Below are 21,049 nucleotides of genomic sequence, written 5' to 3'. Positions count from 1 at the left end.
ATGCAATGACTGTGAAAGGGTAAGCTTCAAGAACAGGGACAATGGCTGGGCATGGTGGCTCACACCTGTAACCTCAGCACTTTGGGAGGTAGAGATGAGAGGATTGCTTGTTCAAGACCGGCTTGGGCAACACAGTGAGGCCTTGTCTCAAAAAAAGAAAAGGAAAGAACAAGGACAAAAAAGAGCGGGGAAAAGGGACCTGAATTAAGTTGAACCAGAGAGAAAAACATGAACAGATATTAACTAAGAAAACGTGTACAAGCTGCTCTGGGAGAGAGAGATGTGATGGTGGTCTCTGCCATCTTCAGTTTTGGGACAGAAGAGTCCCTTGAAAGCAGACCACATTTGAAAGCAGGTACATTTAATTCCAAATGGCTCCAGGCAGTGCATTCACCCCCAAGAACAACAGATCAACACAGTCAACACCCGATTTAGAGTTTGGGTACTATCTCTACCCTTCTCAGTTGGGTCAGTCCTGCCTCTGTTCAGACGAAGACAAGCCACATGCCCAGGAATGAAAAAGAGTTGAGGAAAGAATATCAGAAAAGGATGCTAGTTCTGATCCTGCTACTAAAAGGCTGGATCTCCATTTTCTCCTGTATAAAAGGAGTAGGAGGAATTAAATGATTCCTGGTGTTCCTTCTGGCTGTAGCTTTCCATGATTTAGTCCCTTCTGCTTGAGAAGACACCCTCAGGTTTCAGACCTCAGCCTTTTCCAGAGCCTTCCTTCAGGAAAAGCCTGGGGTTAGGTCTGAAGGAAGGGGCAGGATGTGCTACTCACTGAAAGAGTAGCACTTCAAAAAGATGGGCAATCACTTCTTGGCCTTTTGGCTAAGATCAAGTGCAAAAAGATGGGCAATGTTTTTAGGGTAGAAGAAAACAGTATGAAGATTCTTAAAAGGAATACCACAAAATAGAATATCAGCAACACTACTCCAGAAGGTATGCCCAGTGTTGTATGGGCTCAAGAGTAAAGTCCCCAACATTCAACTTGCTTTTTTATTTTTATTTTTAAAGTTATTTTGCATTAAAAAACAGATACAGAGTCATAATTTGCACCTTTTATTCCCAAGGTAGGATTTATGAACCTATACCCTATGGAACCATTGCCTACAGGATTATCAGTGATTGTTGGGCATGCAGCTGTACCACAGGAGGGATATTCAGCTTCAGTTTCCAAACTCCACCTCACCCCACCACCTTCATACACCCCCATTTCTACCACGCTGTGGTTTGACTGGCAGTCAGTACTGTTACCCAGATACTAATTGATACTGTATCTAGGTAATAAATGATACACCTATCACCATTCAGTAGATTAGATAATCAGACACGGAAAGAGAAGCATAGGATTCGGGTTGAAGACAGTAAATATGTGTGCTACTTCTTCCCAGGTTGAGTATATCCCTGGTTGATTCTGCTGAGACATTTAATTTAAAAAAAAGAAAAAAAGAAAAAAGAAAGATAGAAATAGAGTACATCCCTGGGAGGCAAAGAAAACCAAGAGACATATCGCAAAAGCATACAGTAGGCCCTCTGTATCCACAGGTTCTACATCCTCAGATTCACCAAACTCTGACAAAAAATACTATATTTGTGGGATGCGAAACCCATGGGCACAGAGGTCTGACTTTTTGTATCTGAAGATTCAATAAGGCCGACTATGGGACTTGAATATCCTTAGAGTTTGGTACCCGCAGGGGTTCCTGGAACCAATCCCCTGTGGCTACTGAGGGACAACTGTATATGCTAAATAATCAATTCAGTTTCCATCATGGTAAAGGCATTTCCTAGAAGATGAAGAAATAAAAGGATACACATCAAGGCCCCAAGGATTTTATCCCCTGGATGGTGAATTTTTATTTTTGTTTATTTTTTGGAAACAGGGTCTCACTCTGTCACCCAGGCTGAGTGCAGTGGTGCCATCATAGTTCACTGCAAACTTGAATTCATGGGCTCAACCAATCCTCCCACCTCAACCTCCCGAGTAGCTGGGACTACAGGTGCATGTCACTACACCCAGCTAATATTTTAATTTGTAGAGATGGGATCTCCCTATGTTGCTCAGGCTGGTCTTGATCTCCTGGGCTCACGCAATCCTCCTGCCTTGGCCTTCCAAAGTGCTGGGATTACAGTGGATGGTGAATTAAAGTCAACAACAGTGACTGTCATAATGGTTCCTTTTTGCAGTTACCAACACCTTTCTAAAGGAACTTGGTGTCATGGTTTCACATATTAAACTCCATTTATCAAATGGGCTATATTAATTTAAGGACCAAGGAAGAGATATTTACGTCAAGTCATAAGGTTTCTGGTTGAGAATTCTGGAACAAAGTAGGATAAGACAAAGTTATAGATAAAAATGCCTTTTGATGCCCTGTGAATCCCCATACACTTACCCAAAGCCCATGACATCAGAGACAAGCAGGAAGGACTACCCAAGTAAAGAAAGAATCATAGAAACCAATCCCTGCACCTCCCCAGTGAAGTGATTCAGTTTGGGTAAGTCCCACCTCCTTCCTCTCTTTACCTCTGAGATGTTCAGGTGGCTGGACTATCTCAGTCTAAATGTGAAGACACAATGGCACGTGGGCTTGGGATGCAAGGACAATGATACAGCAATAAACAAGTATAAATAAATCCCATGCACACTGTGGAGGATGGTAATCAGGAAAAGCTTTCAAAAGGGGACTTTTGTCCACATACCTAAAGCTAATGAAAGTTGACTAGAAACTTAAGTCTCTTGGTTGGGCACGGTGACTCACACCTGTAATCCCAGTACTTTGGGAGGCCGAGGGGAGTGGATCACTTGAGGTCAGGAGTTCAAGACCAGCCTAGACAAAATGGTGAAACCCCATCTCTACTGAAAATACAAAAAATTAGCCGGGCATGGTGGTGCACGCCTGTAGTCCCAGCTATTCAGGAGGCTGACGCATGAGAATTGCTTGAACCTGGGAGGCAGAGGTTGCAGTGAGCCAAGATTGTCCCACTGCACTCCAGCCTGGGCGACAGAGCGAGACTCCATCTCAAAACAAAATTAAGTCTCTAAAACTGGCTTCTACCTAGAAAGGTCAGAAAAATCTCTGGGCTCCTTGATCACAAATTCCAGTGCAATACATAACTTAGCAATTTCCAGGTGATTTGAAATCTTTTCTGAACTGACCCACTTTTTCAGGCTTGAAGGACAGTCTAGCTAGTCAAAGCTATCCCAAAACTAACTCCCCACAGAGTGTGACATCAATGATTTATCACCCCTTAGACACATGCATGCCATTATCTCACTTTTGGTTGTTTTTCACCTTCAAAAAGGCAGTTATAAATGCATTTGCCTTCTTTCTTCCTTCTTACCCGATATCTATTTCCTTTCTATCCTTGGTTTTCAGTTTTCCTGCCTTTCAACACCAGTTTCAAGATAGGGAAGAAAAATCATCTTTCATCAAACCTGCTTTCTGTACTCATACTCAATAGAACCAAAAAGGCTAAGTGCAGTGGTTCACGCCTGTAATCCCAGCATTTTGGGAGGCTGAGGCAGTAGGATCACTTGAGCCCAGAAGTTTGAGACCAGCCTGGCAACATAGTGAGACCTTGTCTCTACAAAAAATAAAAATATTAGCCTGGGGTAGTGGCATGCACCTATGGTCCCAGCCACTTGGGAGGCTGAGGTGGGAGCTCAGGAGATCCTGGTTGTGGTGAACCATGATCAAACCACTGCACTCCAGCCTGGGCAACAGAGTGAGACCCTGTATCAAAAAAAAAAAAAAAAAAAAGTGGAGGGTGGGGGTGGAGGGAAAAATACAAGATAGTCGCTTTCCATACTCTTCCAAATCAAAAGATAAGTTCAGTGAAATTCATCCATATTTTCCTCAAATGTGATATTTAAAGACCACACAGGTACTTTATCTAAATCCTCGACTCTGACCCTAGTGATGACAATTACAACCACTCAGAATTCACCAGAGAAATCCCAATGTAGCTCACTTAGCTTCAAGTCAAAAATAGCCAAAACATTCCACTTCCTCTTGGTTCTTTTACTTTTGTCCTTTTCCTCAGACTTTAGAAGGAGGTATCCTTTAAATCCTGCATGACTGGAAGTCAGATGGCCAAGTCCCCTTGCCTTGGGAACCACAGCAGCGGGCTCTGAGTCATTGCTTCAGAGTCAAGCTACTCAAGCCGCAGGAGACAGCCAAGTTCTCCCTGAGAGAGAAGGGATAGAGACCAAACAACCGGCCGCCTTTATCTACAAGGTGGAGTGGGGAGGTTGCCTTTCCATTGTATTTTCCCTAAGACCAGAGGAACTGGTTCAACTGAAAAGGGAGGCAGTCAGTCCCTTGCAGTGCACACCCTCCACTTGAGAGACAGCCTCAAGACTCTCCCCTCAGCCCTTTTGGGTGTTGCAATTGGGCAAGCCTCTTCCCAAAGAGTCCACGGACTCTGGGCCATGCACTCAGGCTCAATACAGACCTTATCTTTTCAATCTGTTTTCAAATTGATGCCTACAGGCTGAGTGGAGACTGTTTTCGGTTAGAGTGAGCCTGAGGGAGCCTCAGGGCATGCCCAACACCTCAGACACGACCCCCAGCCTAGCCACAGGCAGGAGTTTTCTTTGGAGAGTGGCTAACTCACCTCCCCCACCATCGTCCTCTGATGAGCCCGTTTTTCATCTTCACACATTTCAGATCTAGGGGAGTGAGGAGTAAAGCAGGAGAAGGCCCCGGGCACCCACCTTGCCACCCTTCTTTTCCCTTTTAAACTGGTCTCATTGCTTGGACCTCTGACTCCCTCAGTCTTCATCTGAGGGTCGCTAGCCTTTTCAGCTCCGGCTCCTACGATAGCCACTCGCACGCCTCCTCTCCTAGCCACGGAGCCAGCAGCCACTGCCTTCACAGGCCCTAGGCAGGAGGCACTTAGCAGGCCCTGGAGCCAGCTCCCCAGCCCCTCCCCTGCATCACAGCGAGAGTGAAAGTCGGGCAATTCCTCAACAAAGCAAGGGCCAGCAAGACGCCCAGAGAGTTACCCTGCAGGGCAGCCAGGGCTGTCACACATCTGGACTCAAGGAGGCAGCTGTGGGGACTTCAGATAAGCACCACCCCAGCCCCCACATTCTGTCTGACAGGAAACGGACTCCCAAGAAATCCTGCAGAGAAACTCTTTGCGGGGAAAGCAGGGCAGCCTTCGAGCGAACCCACCCACTCAGATTCCCCTTGGCCATTTCCTGCTTCCTCCGCGCTTTATTCCCCCTTTCCCTCAATTCCCAGCCTTGGTTTTGAATGTTTCTGAATCAGACTTAGAGGGTCCCCGGCCCCTCACATTCCTTCTTCATCTGAATTCTGGTTTCTAGAGCTCAAAACCACACGGTTCCAGGCTGTTCTAATTAAATACAGAGATTGAGACAATCTGATGCTAAGATTATGACCTTAATGACTCGCAGGAAAAGTCATTCGGATTTAATTAGTTTTGGTAACCTTAAATCTGCTCAGGATAGAAAATTTCTCAGGGCTATGTTGTGTGTTTGTGGCATAGAGGATGCTGAAAGGTGGCTTGGATGAAGTTTATTCACCAGTAACTCAGCCAGAAAGTTCCATTAGGATTTTGCATAGCAGATGGGATGGGAGACTGGGTGGGGTATTGTAAATGGGGGTGGAGGCCAGAGGCCCAAAAGGTGAAACTTTTTAAAAGGGCAAATGTCAAGTAGGGGGCTACATTCTCATTTCTACCCACACAAAAACAGTCTTCCCCCGCTATCCTAGCGTGTGTTAAAGTGACATGAACAGCCTTAGGAGCATCTGCTTATCCTATTTGGGAAGGTTCTGATTTCTTTTTCAGGAGAAGCCACACAATTGAGAGCCCTCCCTCTGTGATCCTTCTCGCCCTCCTGTTCGCCGGCTGCTTTGGGGGAAATTGGGTGCTTCCTGCAAGTCTCTTCCACGACATTAAGATTAGCAGAATAATTAAATACAGTCCTAATTGGGCACAGAGAGAGTTGTTAATTAATGAGCCAAGCTCCGGCCCGGAGCTACAAATCCACGCTGGCCTTGAAAACCCAGGCAGAAAAAAATGTGCTCCAGTCCCACGAGAAAATTGTCACTTGGCAAAAATAGTTCCTGGTGTACAGACAGGTGTCAAACACATTCCTGTAGCCAGGAGTCACACGTTAATCCCGCAGCTGAGATCCATGTGTAAATGAGAGGTGAGGTACTTCTCCGCCACTATAGGGACACACGCGGCTCTGCGTCCCCTTCCCACCCCCGCGTCCCCTTCCCACCCCCGCGTCCGCATCCCACTCCCTAGCAGGCTGGCGCCCTGACATCCAAAGTCGCTGCTAGGTGACTGAGTTCCCAAACAGCAGCTCCGCATCCAAGTCAGAACCTCACCGCCAGCCAGCGAGCGCGCGCGTTCTGTCTGGGAAACTAAAACGGATCGCAGCAAACTCTCTCCCTTCGCCGCCCTCCTGATCCCCAGCCCCATCCCCCTACCCCAGAGGCCTCCCCAACCCTTCCCTCCCTACCACCCTCCCTCGCGCTGAGCGCGACCAGTCTGGCTAAGAGAAGGCACCAAGGCCGCCGACAGCTACTCACCTCTGCACGGGAAGCAACAGCAGCACTTAGCAAAGAGCCACCCCAAAGAGGGACCTCGGGTGTAAGCCCTGTCGCCGCCCTTCATGTTGCCCCGCCGCCCCAGCGCTCCCGCATGGCACGGGGCGCCAGCCCGGGGTGAGAGCGCGGCGGGAAGGAAACTTCAGCGCCGCCGCCCGAGAGCCGGCTCCCGCCCTCCCCACTGTGCTCTCCCCGCACCGCGGCCGCAGCTCTGACTTACTGGGAGCCACTGCCACCTTGGGAAGCGGGGAGGGGCCAGGCGGGGAGGGAGGGCCTAAGGGGCGGAGTTCCAAGGTCCAGCTGTGGGCAGGAGACCTGGCCAGCAGCGGCCGGAGCCTCATGCAACGCTGCCTGTGGCACCAACGCTGTGGGCACGGGGCAAACGGGTGGAGTTTGAGCCCTTGGCACCAAACAGGTAGGTACTCCTTATGTGCAACTTCCTCCCTTCAAAGGCCACCACAGTGGGCGTTGGCTTAAAAAAATACAACTAGATGGGGCCAAAGAGGTAAGAGAGGGGCAGACTTAGATGCTCCAAGACTCAAGGATGCCCTTTTCTTCCTCGCAGCCTCACCCGTTCCCTCCCCACAGCCTCCTCTGTATTGAAAACACCGTCCCCAACCCTTTCCTTTCCTTCCGTGTAATGCTGATTACTAATAATGATAACAGTGCCTCATATTGATCAGCTCTCCAACTGTAATGACGTGAAAACACACTCCGGGTTTGGAATCATACAACCAACCTTCAAAGCTCAGTTTTGCCACCTGCTAGCTGTTTGACCTTAGGCAAGTCACTTCACCTTTTATCTTCAGTTTCCCCATTTAAAAAAAAAATGTAAAAGAATTCCTATATTCCACGGTTGTAGATTTTCTTTAAAAAATTTTCGTTAATAGAGGCAGGGTCTTGGGTCTTGCTATGTTGCCCCAGCTAGTCTTGAACTCCTGGGCTCAAGTGATCCTCCTGCCTTAGCCTCCCAAAACATTAGGATTAGAGATGTGAGCCACCACATACAGCCGATGGTAGAATTTAAAAATATCTATGGATGTCTCCCAGAGTTGCTGATTTAGTAGGTAGGAGGTGGGGCCCGAGAATTTGCATTGCTACAAGTTCCCAGGTGATGCTGATGTTGGTATAGGACCACACTGAGACCTACTTGAGATTCAGACTTTTTCCTTGCCTATTTGGCATCTGTCCCCTTTTCTTTTTGTAACAGCACCTTGACTTGTCTTTGAGGAACCAGTCCTCCTCCCTTCTCAGGCCATGTTTCTGGGCTAACATCATGTTACAGAGGTGAAGTTTAATATTTCCAGGTGAATGAATGCCTACAGAGAAACTTCGAACATCTTACTTACGGTGCAAAACTTCCATTCACCATCCCCTCTGCCCAATATGCCCAGTAGACCTATCATTCCTTTACTTATATCCCTATCCCTATCTTTTAAATCTTTTTCATGTTTCAAGGCCAAGCTTGCTTTCCACAACCCCCTTGAAGCCCACTTGGACCACATCAGTGGGACCTTTCCATGAACCACTGTATTACTCACAGGGTGTCTCTCCCATTCCTTTGTGTCCAGCTTTAGGGCAAAGGGCCTGCTGGAAACACACAACACTCATAAAGAGGGCCCATTCATCAGAAAAAAGGGAAGTTTGTGGGAGGAATGAAAAACAGAAGCTTGATCACCCAGGTAACCAATGCCTTCCTGGAAGAAACACACTCATGGGACAAGGCTTTTAAAAGTTACCAGGATTTGGGGCTTCCTTTCCCGGTTGGAACCATGCTTAGATTTGTGCTTTATTTATCTATGTGACAGCCAGGCATGGTTGCTCATGCCTGTAATCCCAGCACTTTGAGAGGCCAAGGCAGATCACTTGAGCCCAGGAGTTCAAGACCAGCCTGAACGACGCAGGGAGGCCCTGTCTCTACAAATAATAAAAATAAATGAATAAGTACATAAATGAGCGGTGCTTGGTGGACCATACCTGTGGTCCCAGTTACTTGGCAGGCTGAGGTGGAAGGATCACTTGAGCCCGGGGATGTCAAGCCTGCAGTGACTCATGATTGCGCTGCTGCACTCCAGCCTGGGCAACAGAGTGAGACCCCATCCCCCCCAGCTCAACCCCCCCCCCAAAAAATGTGCCAAGGCATCTGCCACATGGTTGGGATACCAGTAAATGATCGAAGCATGACCTAATGAGTAATAATAGCTTACATTTATTGAGCATTTATATGCTAAGCAGTTTCCTCCATGTTCTCCATATATTATCTCATTTATCCTCATAAAAAAACCTTGTAAAGTAGTGTCCTGTTTTACCTTTGAAGAAACTGAATTAATAAACTATGATGAGGCTTTAATGGTTTAATTCTAAAGAAAAGCTCTAAAAAGCTTCACCCCTTTGGAACAGTAGAACATAAAGTCAAAAATCTACCCTCTAGTTCTGCTACTGCCATCTCCCTGATGTTTCTCTTGGCAAGGTTTACATAAGAACGTCACTGTCAAGCAGGAAATGAATCTCTGGTGCTCTTTCTAACACATACAAAAACAGAGAAATTACAGTTCAAATTGCTCATGTTGGCTGGGCACGGTGGCTCACGCTTGTAATCCCAGCACTTTGGGAGGCCAAGGTGGGCGGATCACCTGAGGTCAGGACTTCAAGACTAGCCTGGCCAACATGGTGAAACCCCATCTCTACTAAAAATACAAAAATTAATTGGGCATGGTGATGCACGTCTGTAATCCTCATTATTCGGGAGGCTGAGGCAGGAGAATTGCTTGAACCCGGAAGGTGGAGGTTGCAGTGAGCGGAGATCGCACCATTGCACTCCAGCCTGGGCAACAGAGTGACACTCTGTCTCAAAAAAAAAAAAAAAAAAAAAAAAATTGCTCATGTTGTCTGCACCCAAGATTCCTGATTCACTGACCATCCTGATAATTGGTCAGTCTCATTTTGCCAGGCTGAATTACTGCAGGATCCTTAATCCTCACATAGTTATCCTGGGTTCCAGTTCTGACCCACAACAACCAGCACTATTATTTAGTTCTCTCTTCCATGTCATCAAAGACAATACCTATTTTGTTTTTCTTGCAAGCCCAGACCAAAACTGTCTGTAAAAATTAACTTTATTTGCTTGTGATCCATAGTATGGATGCTATGGTCCAAGGTTCAATATTTGGTTTACCCACCCAATCCCTCTCTTTTTACACTTTGGGGGCATTATGATGGGAATTCAAAGATGCTTCAAAATTTCATGGGGAATAACCAGTTTGTTTTTTACTGAAATCTTCCCTCTTGGTTTTTGTGTTCAGATAACACTGGATCACTTTTTTGTCACAATTCTTTGCAAGAGACTAATGACATATCATCCTGCTGAAACTGGCTTGAGTTACATGTTTGAGAAAGACCCAACTCTTACTTTAGAAATCAAATACCAGTAGACCCTAAAGTAGTCCACTATAGGCAAAATGGATCCACTGGGCATGTTTCCACCGATACTTTTTTTTTTTTTTTTTTTTTGAGCAGAGTCTCACTCTGTCACCCAGGCTAGAGTGCAGTGGCACGATCTCGGCTCACTGCAACCTCTGCCTCCCGGGTTCAAGCAATTCTCCTGCATCAGCCTCCGGAGTAGCTGGGAATACAGACATGCACCACCACGCACATCTAAGTTTTGGGATAACAGGCGTGAGCCACCGTACCCAGCCTCTACTAATTCTTATAACCCAGGAATTCATCCTACTCTCAATTTAAAGGCATAAAACCATTAGGAACCTCTTCCTATCTTAAGTTGGCAAGGTCAACACATTTTTGGCCATCATGGAGATTCATTCTAGAGTTAGACACCAATAACCCAAGAGTCCCATTGCCATCCTTACATGCCTTCCAGAATGAGACTAGCCAATGTCTATAACCTAACAAGGAAATCCTTTCCTTTCCTTTATTATTATTATTATTATTATTATTTTAATAGAGACAGGGTTTTGCCATGTTCCCTGGGCTGGTCTTGAACTCCTGGGCTCAAGCGATCCGCCCCCCTCGGCCTCCCAAAGTGCTGGGATTACAGGTGTGAGCCACCACACCTGGCCATCAAGGAAATCTCAAACAACATGGGGACACTAACTGTTTGTGGACCTACTCATTAATTCATCAAATACTTACTGAGTGCCTACTCTGTGTCAGGCTCTGTTCTAGGTACTGGGTCTACATTGGTGAACAAAAACAATTTCAGTCCTTCTGAAGCTAGCTACTAGGACAGACTCATCATGAATGTGAGAGAAAAGTGAATCCACATCAGATATGTGACCAGGTTTATTAGTTGAGAGGGTTAATAGATGCCTAGATTCTCCAGCCTGCATCCAGATGTTTTAAGTTAATATTCTCAAGACAATTTAGAAGGGATGGTGGAGAATATGATTTTAAAACATTGGTGCTGATAAGAATCAGGAGGGAAGCATTTAAAAATATTAGGCATTAGTATTTTTTAGGCTCTGAGGTGGAACCAAGTCTGAGGCCATTGCTGCCTGAGTCCTCCCTCCCCACCCACCCCCACACACACCCTGAGATTTAGATCAATTGACTTTGGGTGCAACTGGGCGCAAGTATTTTAAAAGTTCCCCAGGTGTTTGTAATATGCAGCATAGTTTGAAAACCACTGGTGCAGTACGGTGGTTCTCAAACTCAAGTATACATCAGAATCACCTGGAGGGTGTGCTAAAACACAGATTATTAGGCTCCACTCCCAGAGCTGCTGATTTAGTAGGTCTGGGGTGGGGCCTGAGAATTTGCATTGCTATAAGTTCCCAGGTGATGCTGATGTTGTTGGTACAGAAACACATGGAGACCTACTCGAGATTCGGACATTGTCCTTGCCCATTTGGCATTTGTGCCCTCTTCTTTTTGTAACAGCACCTTGACTTGTCTTTGAGGAACCAGCCTTCCTCCCTTTTGAGACCATGTTTCTGGGTGTGGCTGACATCTTCCCCTTGTCCACCCTCTACTCCAAAGATAAGCCCATGACCTGGGTGTGGCCAGGCAGCCACAGGGATTGGTTCAGGTTTAGCACATGACTTGAGTTTATGCAATGAGCATAAACCTTGTGATCTTAGCAAGAACATCTGAGAAAACAGCCATCCCTTTCAACAAGATTTCTAAGTTGATGGAATGTTAGCCTAAAGCAGCTGGGGGTATTTTGCTATAACAATGTGGGAAGAAGCTCTCTGAGAATGAAGCCAATACAGGGAAAAGATGAGAGAGAGAGGTAGGTTTCCCATGATATCATTTGAATAGCTAGAGAGGCTTCTTCCTAAAGCTTTATTCCTGGACCTTACTTGTGCCCGTCCCTCGCTTATACATTCCTTTTTGTGTAAGCCAGTTGAATGTCTATTATTTCAGGGTTTTCACATACCTACCCACCCACTCCCAAAGTTCAGGCTAAAAACTCCTGAGCTATAAGCAATATATTTAAAGTAGTCTTACTTTTCAACTAGATGGCTGAGTCTCATTTATATTTTTGGCAGACTTTGTCTTCAGTGATACCTGCAGCCTAAGTCCATTTTACATGAATAAGGCTTTCTGCCTGCCTACGTGACCACTTTATGTCCCACCCTCATTTCCAACAACAGTGAACCCCAAAGAATTTCTGGTATCAGCCTGCAGATGTAGTAGGCCAGGTGTACCACAATGTCAGGCCTGACATCAGGCACCAGTGTGACTGCCTCTCCCTCCACATTAACCACAGTCTTCAGTAACACTGGACCATGACCTCAGGTACCTGTCTCTTACACTAACAGACAAATGCCATTTTTTTTTTCCTTTAGGGTTATTCTCTTCAGATGGACAGGAAAATAATTTTACTAAATCACAATCATTTCCCCACATTTCTTAGAGCTCAGGACAGAGAAAGAAGGAACAGCAACCATGCCCCAATTCAGGCCTAGAGATTCATAGGAGACCCTTCTTACTGTGACCTTTTATAGAACATAGGCTTGGTGAGCCGTGATCATGGTTCCTGGTGAGTGCAGAGGCCAGGCCCTGATCTCCTTAACTCCACTCCAACCATTCCCTTGCTCTCCTTTCCCCACAGGGGTGATTCTCACCTGTAGCACTCACCCCCAGATTTGGATTCTGTAGGTTTTTTTTTTTTTTTAGATGGAGTTTCGCTCTGTCACCCAGGCTGGAGTGCAGGGGCACATCTTGGCTCACTGCAATCTCCGCCTCCCAGGTTCAAGTGATTCTCCTGCCTCAACCTCCTGAGTACCTGGGACTACAGGCAAGCGTCACCAAGCCCGGCCAATCTATGGGTTTTAAAAAGCTCTGCAGAGGATTTCAATGTGAAGTCATGGCTGAGAACCATGGACTTTAGGGCCCAAGGCCACTCACACTGTGGATGAGTTCCTGCATTGTAGAGTTTAGGAAACACTTGGACACAAATGGTTTTACTTTCTCAAACTCTGACAATCGGTCCCTTGACCCATTCTTCCACTGCCTGCCATGCTCCCTGGTTGCCAACTGCAGGTTCCTTAATTCTCATCTTCCCTGTGTAGATTTCTGATCTATGAACTGCCTGATTGCTGATACCAGGATGGCTAATCAATATTCCCAAATTACCAAGCCCTGGCCTCCATTTGTGGCTGTGGCCTAAACATCTAAGATTCTTTCCAAGTACTAATCATTTATTCAACAAATAATTGGTCTTGGAATATTTGCTATTTGTAAGTCACTAAGCTAACCTATACATGGGAGTTTATAAGGAAAATGTAAATTAAATAAGGCCTGTTCCATGAGAAAAGACAAAGAAGAACAGGGTGAATTCTAGCAGAAGTTGGTTTAATTTTCTGTGGCAGAAAAAAGAAATGGAAACAGAATAGTACTGGACATAAGGTTGGGGTTTCTTCTTTATGTGAAAAAGAGGAATTGAGACAATAGTCATCAGTAACCAGAAACACTTCAGAGAGAGGAGGTACAATGTGTACATTGCTTCTATATTTAATTTGAACTCCAAATATGGTGGGGTTTTTTGTTTGTTTGTTTGTTTGTTTGTTTTGTTTTGGAGGCAGGGTCTTGCTCTGTCATCCAGGCTGAAGTGCAGTGGCATAATCAGAGCTCACTGTAACCTCAAAATCATGGGCTCCCACCTCAGTCTCTCAAGTAGCTGGGACTACAGGCATGCACCACCACACCTGCCTATAGAGATGGGGTCTCACTACACTGCCCAGGCTGGTCTTGAACTCTTGGCCTCAAGCAATCATCCTACCTCAGCCTCCCAAAGTGCTGAGACTACAGGCATGACCCACTGTGTCCAGCCCAAATATGTTTTTTTTCAAAAGTGTATAATATCTGTGTGGGTAACTATTCCCAGGTAATATGCGTTAACAGTAAGGTGTACAGAAAAAGTGTGCTTGCCAGAATCACGCATAGTAATCTCTTCTCCTTCTTATCTCTGTTTAGTGTGGTCTAACCACTGCACCACTGCTGGCCCCATGGGTACCATCATCCACTTGGTGACAGACAGCTCCTGGACTCTAATGACTGAACCATTACTGAGCTCAGTCCATATGTCTTCACCTACTGACCTTTAAATGTGTTCCTCTGCACTTGCCCAACTGACACCTGTTTGCCTCTTTCTAGCTGTCTCACTTATCCTTAAGAGAGGCCCCAGCTCAGCCTGCAGCCACCCTCTTTTTTTTTTTTTTTTTTCCAGGAAGTATTACTGATCACTGTCTTGTCTGAACCAGGTTCAAGGTAGGGGGGTGGTTCAGGCCATACTGAGAGGACACAGATGTCTCCCCAGAATGGGCAACATTCCTCTTCTGTGAGGACAGAGAGGAAGAGCTGCTGGCAACAAGGACAGGTTCCTGGATATCTGTACTGAGCAGCCGCCTGAGCTGGCCTGAGCTCAGGGGCAGATGAGCTATTTATCAAAGTGAAAGATGGCTGCAGCTGGAGTTGCTAAAAACAAACCACTCCAGGTTTTATCTACTTCCAAAAACGTTTACCTCTAAGTAGGTCAAATTGTTCCCAAAGTAGGGCAGTATAAGAGTGCCAGTCTATCACTCTGAGTTTCAATTAAGGTAAACTTATGATTGCTAAGTGTCCACTATGTGGGATGGCATTTTAATTCTGCCAACGCCACCTTCCCTCCTACAGGCACAAATAGCAGCTGCAGCAGCATGTAGATTCACGGGGTACAGTGCAGAGGTTTCTGATGAGTCAAATGGAAAGTGGATTTTGTCTTGATGTAACTCAGGTGAGTTTATTGAGGATTTCCAATAATAGAAAGGATGTACATCTGCCAATAATGGAATGTGGATAATGACCTGCTCATCCTTCAACCAGTCCAAATAAATGAGAGGTACTTAACCCATACATCCCCAGAGAAGACTTCTTCAATCAGGACTCCTAGCATCAGAATATGATTCCTCATTCCCATCCTCAAGTCCTCCTGCTAAAGCTTAAGCCAGTTTCCTTTACCGTTCTACATGCTAAGCCTGGTCCTTCACATAAGAACTCTGCAGAGGTCCCTGATGCATGATCCGTCCCTCCTTTCTATAAATATTTACTGAGAACTTCTTACATGGCAGCCACTGTTTTAGATGCTGGGGATAGGGCAATGAACACAGTAGACAAAATCCCTGTATTGGTAGGGGGGATTTGCAGAGGAATATTAACAAATATGTCAGGTAGTGATAAATGCAATGAAGAAAAGTAAAACAGAGAAGGGAGTATACGCTGTGATGGGAGAGGGTGGGAGTTAGGGAAGACCTCTCTAATCAGGTGACATTCAAGCAGAAGGAAGTGTGACAGCAAGACATCCAAGTATCTGAGGATCTGGGGTATCTGGTGTGTTCGAAGCAGAGGGAACAAAAGATCAGGCCCTGAGGTGAGCATATGCATGGCTTGATTGGTAATGGCTCAGTGAGGCAGGCTGGTCAGGTGAATGGTAGACAGAATAACGTCCGCCAAAGATGTCCACATCCTCCTCTCCAGAACCTATAAATATGTTACCTTATATGGCAAAAGAGACTGTGCAAATGTGATTCTGTTAGGGACCTCGAGGTAAGGGGATTATGCTGGATCATTCTGGTGAGGACAGTGTAATGGTGGGTGTTCTTAAAAGCAGAGAACCTTTCCCACTGTGGCCCAGGGGAAACATTACCATGGAACGAGGATCAGAAAGATGCAACATTGCTGGCTTTGAAGATAGAGAAAGTGTGGTGGTCTCTGGAAGCTGGAAGAGGCAAGAAATAGCTTTTCCCTAACAGCCTACAAAAAGGAATGTGGCCCTGATTGCTGAAACTGTGATTTTAGCCCATGGGGACTCATGTTGCATTTCCAACCCACAGAACTGTACGATAATAAGTTTGTGTTGTTGTTTGAAGCCACCATGTTCATGGTGATTTGTTACAGCAGCAACAGGAAATGAATACATAGGAGATGAAGTCAGAGAATAGGCTCCAGAACAGGTTTTGTGGAGCCTCTTTGCAGTCACAGAAAGGACTTCGTTTTACTGGAAATGAGACAGGAGACACTGGAACATTCTGAACTGAGACGGGTCTTCAGCCTGGGCCACCTCCCTGCAGCTGGGGGCAAGCAACGGGGCAATTATCTGTTCGCCCTCCTGTGTACAAAGGTGAGGAGCCAGACTTCCTGTGGCCTAGAGGCCCATGTGGAAAGTAAGGCAAGTGGGCACAATCTCAGAATCAAGATTCTGGCTGGGGTTAGTGGACACGGGGAGAAAACAAGACAACCCAGTCCTACCACAGGGGCAAAGAAAGGGGCAGGCTGTTCAGTAACTGCCCATAGGGCAGAGGGCTGGTATTCAGAATGGCAATTAGTAATGGAAAGACTTCTCATGCTTGTTTGCAGGTTTTGGGTTAAGGCTGCAGTTTCACCCCCACATAGATCCTCAGTGAGGAGTTGTTCTCAAGGAGCAAGTGACACAGGGAAGGCAGTGTGGCAGTGAGAGGAGGGTGCTGACTGCTCTGTCCTGCAGAATCCTGTTGCTGAGAGCTCCTAGAGCTGTGGCCTGCAAGGGCTGCTCCTCAAGGCCTTTGAGGTCCTCCCATCTCTGCCCTTCCCTGAGCAGACAGAATGGGCACATCCCAAGATTGTCCAGACCACTGCCTTGCCTTCTGTTTTCCCCAAGTCACATTCAGTGCATGTCATTCCTGGGTCCCCGTGTTCTTCTAGGGGGAAAGTGCTTTCAGCTTAGCTAGCTGTAAGCAAGAAAACTGCACCATCTTTCCTCTGGGGGAACATTCTGTTTGCTGGGGTAACCTCCTCTCCATCATCTCCAGCTTCTTCTCAGAAAGCAGTCAGTGGCAGCCTTTCTTCTCTGGGATCAAATCCTGAGGCTCTCATTTTAGCTCTGAGCTCCATCAGCTGGTTCATGTGGCTCCAAAGAGCATATTCAAGTTTGCCCCTGACTTCCCCTCTGGATGATAAGGGGCATCATCATCATGTAGATGTCACAGATTTACAGTGGGCACCAGCAGGCATGAAAACATGCTGTTGAAATTGGTATTTAACATAAGCAAAGTCACAGCAGGCTGGCTACAAAAGGGAAAAATGCAGGATCTCTGCAGAGGGACCCAGAGAGACCAGCTCTTTCCATGGACACCTGGGTCTTCCTGCTTCAGTTCTACTTGGAGACAGCACGACACTGAGTTGTATTTAGAGAAGGATGTGGCTTGCCCTGACATGTTCCTATTTGAGGCTTTGATTCTAAGCCCTTTCATGTCCTAAATAGTATTAGATGGATGTAGCCACAGGCAGGACATCTCAACCAGAACAAAGCAGGCCTGAGGCAGTTTCCACGAAACTCCTCTCTGTCCTGCTCTTCTTTGAATTAAAGAGTGGTCCCCTCATATACACCCAACACTCACAGTGTCAGCACAACCCCCATCACACAGGTCAGCCCATCTCCATAATGTGGTCCAAATGTTACCTTCAAGTACCACAGAATTAATGACAGAGAATAGGTCATGGAGAGGTGCCAGAGGTACAAGCCAAGGAAAAACTTGAATTTTTAGCTCAAATATATCAAATATTATCTCAATCCTCTGGGTTAAAGTCAAAAGAAAGTTATGAGAGGATTAAGCCATTATTTCTTGGGAAATCACGGAGCCAGATGGACCTGCTGTTGGTGGACTGTAGAAAGGACCCAGGTTAGGAATAGAGACTGAGGGAAGGGAGCCAGTGCAGACAGGAGGTTGTGCTGGGGCCTCTGAAAACCTATGGAGGCACAATGGCTCGCACTTGTAGTCCCAGCTACTTGGGGGTTGCTGAGGCAGAAGGATCACTTGAACCTGGGAGGTCAAGGCTGCAGTGAGGCCTGATCATGCCACTGAACTCCAGCCTGGGTGATAGAGTGAGACCCTGTCTGGTAAAAAAAAAGAAAAAAGAAAACCAATGGAAACTAGAAAGAGAACCCTGACCCCTTGAACAATCCTGGGGATGATTCAGGCTGGAAACACCCTGTACTCAGCCCTATAGAAGTATCAGAACTTAGACAAAGAGCAGGCAGGGAACTTCACATTAACTGACCACCTTTGGTGGGGCATAACTGGACTGCAAAGTCTACCTTGTTGGAGTTTAAGTGCTATTAATCAATTTCACAGATTTTTTAAAGTTAGAATTTTTAGAAACGGAGTCTTGCTCCATTGCCTAGGCTGGAGTGCAGTTGTGCAATCATAGCTCACTGCAGCAATGAACTCAAGCCATCCTCTCTCCCGTCCCAGACAGCTAGGACCACAGGTGTATGATCACATCCGGCTTATTTCATAGATTTTAAGTGTCTTACCCAAGGTCATCATCTAGCCAGTGGCCAGGATTCAGACTCAGGTCTTCCACCCCAAGACATTTTTTTGGAGACAGGGTCTCGCTCTGCCACCCAGGCTGGAGTGCAATGGCTCAATGACAGCTCACTGCAGGCTCGACCTCCTGGGCTCAAGTGATCCTCTTACCTCAACCCTCCAAGTAGCTGAGGCTATAGGCACTCACCACCATGCCCGGCTTTTTAAAAATTTTTCCTAGAGACGGGGTCTCACTCTGTTGCCCAGGCTGGTCTGGAACTCCTGGGCTCAAGAGGTTCTCCTGCCTCAACCTCTGAAAGTGTTGGGATTACAGACAGACCATGTTTTTATAGTCTACTGCATACCGAGGTAAAGCCACAGACAACTTTTGTTTTATCCTAAACAATCAGCCTGTGCACATAATAATAAAACCAACCTCACAGTTTAAAAATCACTTTTACTTAACATTTCTACCCTTGAGCCTCCCAGCAACTCTGTTACATAGGCATCTTTATCAGCTTCCTTTTGCATAAATGTGGAAGCTAAACCCAGGAAGATTAGGTGACATTCTACTCAAAATAAGTGGCTTCTCATTTCATACCCTGTCTTCTTCCCACCCCATCTGATTCCCTGAGAACTAAATTCTGTTCCGTTTTCAAAGATTTGCCAGTACCCTTTTAAGGAAAAAAAACAGTAGATTACAATACATTAGGTTGGGCCATTTTTAACTGAAATTGCTGACATTCAACCTGTTTTTTTGTTTTTTGTTTTTTGTTTTTTGTTTTTTTTTGAGATGGGGTCTTGCTTTGTCACCCAGACTGGAGTGCAGTGGCACAATCTAGGCTCACTGCAACCTCCACCTCCCTTCCCACTGCAGCCCTTCCCCCACCTCCACCCCCAGCAGCTGGGACCACAGGTGCATGCCACCATGCCCAGCTAATTTTTTGTATTTTTGGTAGAGATGGGGTTTCGCCATGTTGCCCAGTCTGGTCTAGAACGCCTGAGCCCAAGTGATCCACCTGCCTTGGCCTCCCAAAGTGCTGGGGTTAAAGATGTGAGCCACTGCACCCAGTCTCAACCATTTTTTACTACAAAAATGGAGATTTCATGCACCCCAAATTTAAAAATTGGACCTCAAAATGAAGATATTTATGCTATGCTTATATGCATCAAAAATAGGATACTTTGGCTGGGTGCGGTGGCTCACACCTGTAATCCCAGCACTTTGGTAGGCCAAGGCAGGCAGATTGCTTGAGCTCAGGAGTTCAAGACCAGCCTGGGCAACGTGGCGAAACCTCATCTCTACAAAAAAATACAAAAATTAGCTAGGGATGGTGGCAAGCACCTGTGGTCCCAGCTACTTGCCACTGCACTCCAGCCTGGGCAACAGAGTGAGGCCATGTCTCCAAAATAAAAAATAGAAAAAAAATAAAATAAACACAGGATACTTTGGTTAATCCCTTTAAATTAACAAAGGTAATTACCTGATGCAGAGAGAAAAAAACAGACATTTTTAGAAGTGGAAAGGATCCTAGAGGTAATTCAGGAAGACATGAATAAAAGGTAATAAAAATGCTACTTTAGAACAAATAGCAATATGAATGACTGTAGGGAATAACCAGGAAAAAAGGCCAGCCTATAGAGAGTCTCAGAGTGGAAGGCACTTGCCTCTAAGCTCTATGCCCAGAGAGGACAACAGATCAGGTGTCTGTGAGTGAGAAACCAGGGGATGCCCAAAGTTCAAGGGTAAGGATGGACTGTGAAGTTCTCAAATCCAAGGACATTGGAAAGGACTATTAATCCATAAACACAAACAATCACTTCAAACAAGTCAGGATTGTTGAATTTAATTAAAAACATTTTGTTCTGCTCTAAGCGTTTAATAAAAGGATTTATGGAGAAATTGATAGGCTTATATAGCTTAGGAAAGAAGTGTTTAACATTTTATCTGCAAATTGTATTACTTTCTTCTAGATACAGATCAGAAGGAGAGGGAGAATAATAATTAGCACTGGTGGATTTACACTCGGGGCTCGGACGGGGGAGAATAGAAGGAGACGTGGGTAGAAAGTGTTTGGATTTCAGTGCAATATATGAGGAATATTCTAGCCCTTAGAATTACACTAAAATCCAACAGGCTCTAGAAGTAATAAGCTCCCAGTCCCTAGAAGTGCTCAAGTAATGCTTAGCTGACCACTTGTCAAGGACATTGTGGAAGGGGTTTCTTGTATTTGGAAAGAGAGTGAGCTAGAACACCTTTCACCTGCTTTTCAATTCTAAGATCCCAGGAGCCAAAAGAAGCCAATGTTCTGGAGTGAAATTAAATCTAATCAAGAACCGGTTTTATCCAGTTATAAAAAGAGTAAGTTTCAACTCAAACTTTTTATAATTCTGAAAAATGTCAAGGAGCTCCTTTTAGACTCTCTCCATCTATCTTAAACATACTTTTCTTCAAAAAGTATCAGTACTCAAATAAATTACAACATTTCTTATTCAAATGCATTATTTTTGGGTTTCAGCTATTCTTACCCAACAGTATTATAATTTTTAAAAACACCATACCACACCTTTTCATTGCAAACATAGTGTAATTCAGCTATGCTAATATAAAGGAAAATGTTGTGGGCTAGTGTGGAAACCTGTTCTCACCCTCATTGATCATACTCCCATGTA

The 21,049-nt window shown here is 45.6% G+C and overlaps 1 protein-coding gene across 27 annotated transcripts in view; it reads right to left on the bottom strand.

Moving 5' to 3' along the window:
- KALRN (kalirin RhoGEF kinase) overlaps nt 1-21,049 on the bottom strand; it is a 690,517-nt gene that overhangs the window by 136,775 nt on the left and 532,693 nt on the right. For 5 of the 27 annotated variants that reach the window (XM_003309956.6, XM_016941804.4, XM_016941805.3 and 2 more), the window contains exon 1: nt 6,576-6,839. The exons of 19 other annotated variants lie outside the window; for them this stretch is intronic. In XM_003309956.6, coding sequence (XP_003310004.2) covers nt 6,576-6,660 — 85 coding nt within the window. In that variant the 5' untranslated portion in view covers nt 6,661-6,839. Of the gene's footprint in view, nt 1-6,575; nt 6,855-21,049 lie in introns of those variants that run through there. 3 more of the 27 variants (XM_016941809.3, XM_016941811.3, XM_016941808.3) reach the window with 3 other exon arrangements.

Source organism: Pan troglodytes, chromosome 2, assembly GCF_028858775.2.
Source record: "Pan troglodytes isolate AG18354 chromosome 2, NHGRI_mPanTro3-v2.0_pri, whole genome shotgun sequence".
In the NCBI taxonomy this organism is placed as follows: Eukaryota; Metazoa; Chordata; class Mammalia; order Primates; family Hominidae; genus Pan; species Pan troglodytes.
The sequence above is the reverse complement of the archived record's forward strand: the minus strand, read 5'-3'. Positions and strand labels throughout refer to the sequence as shown.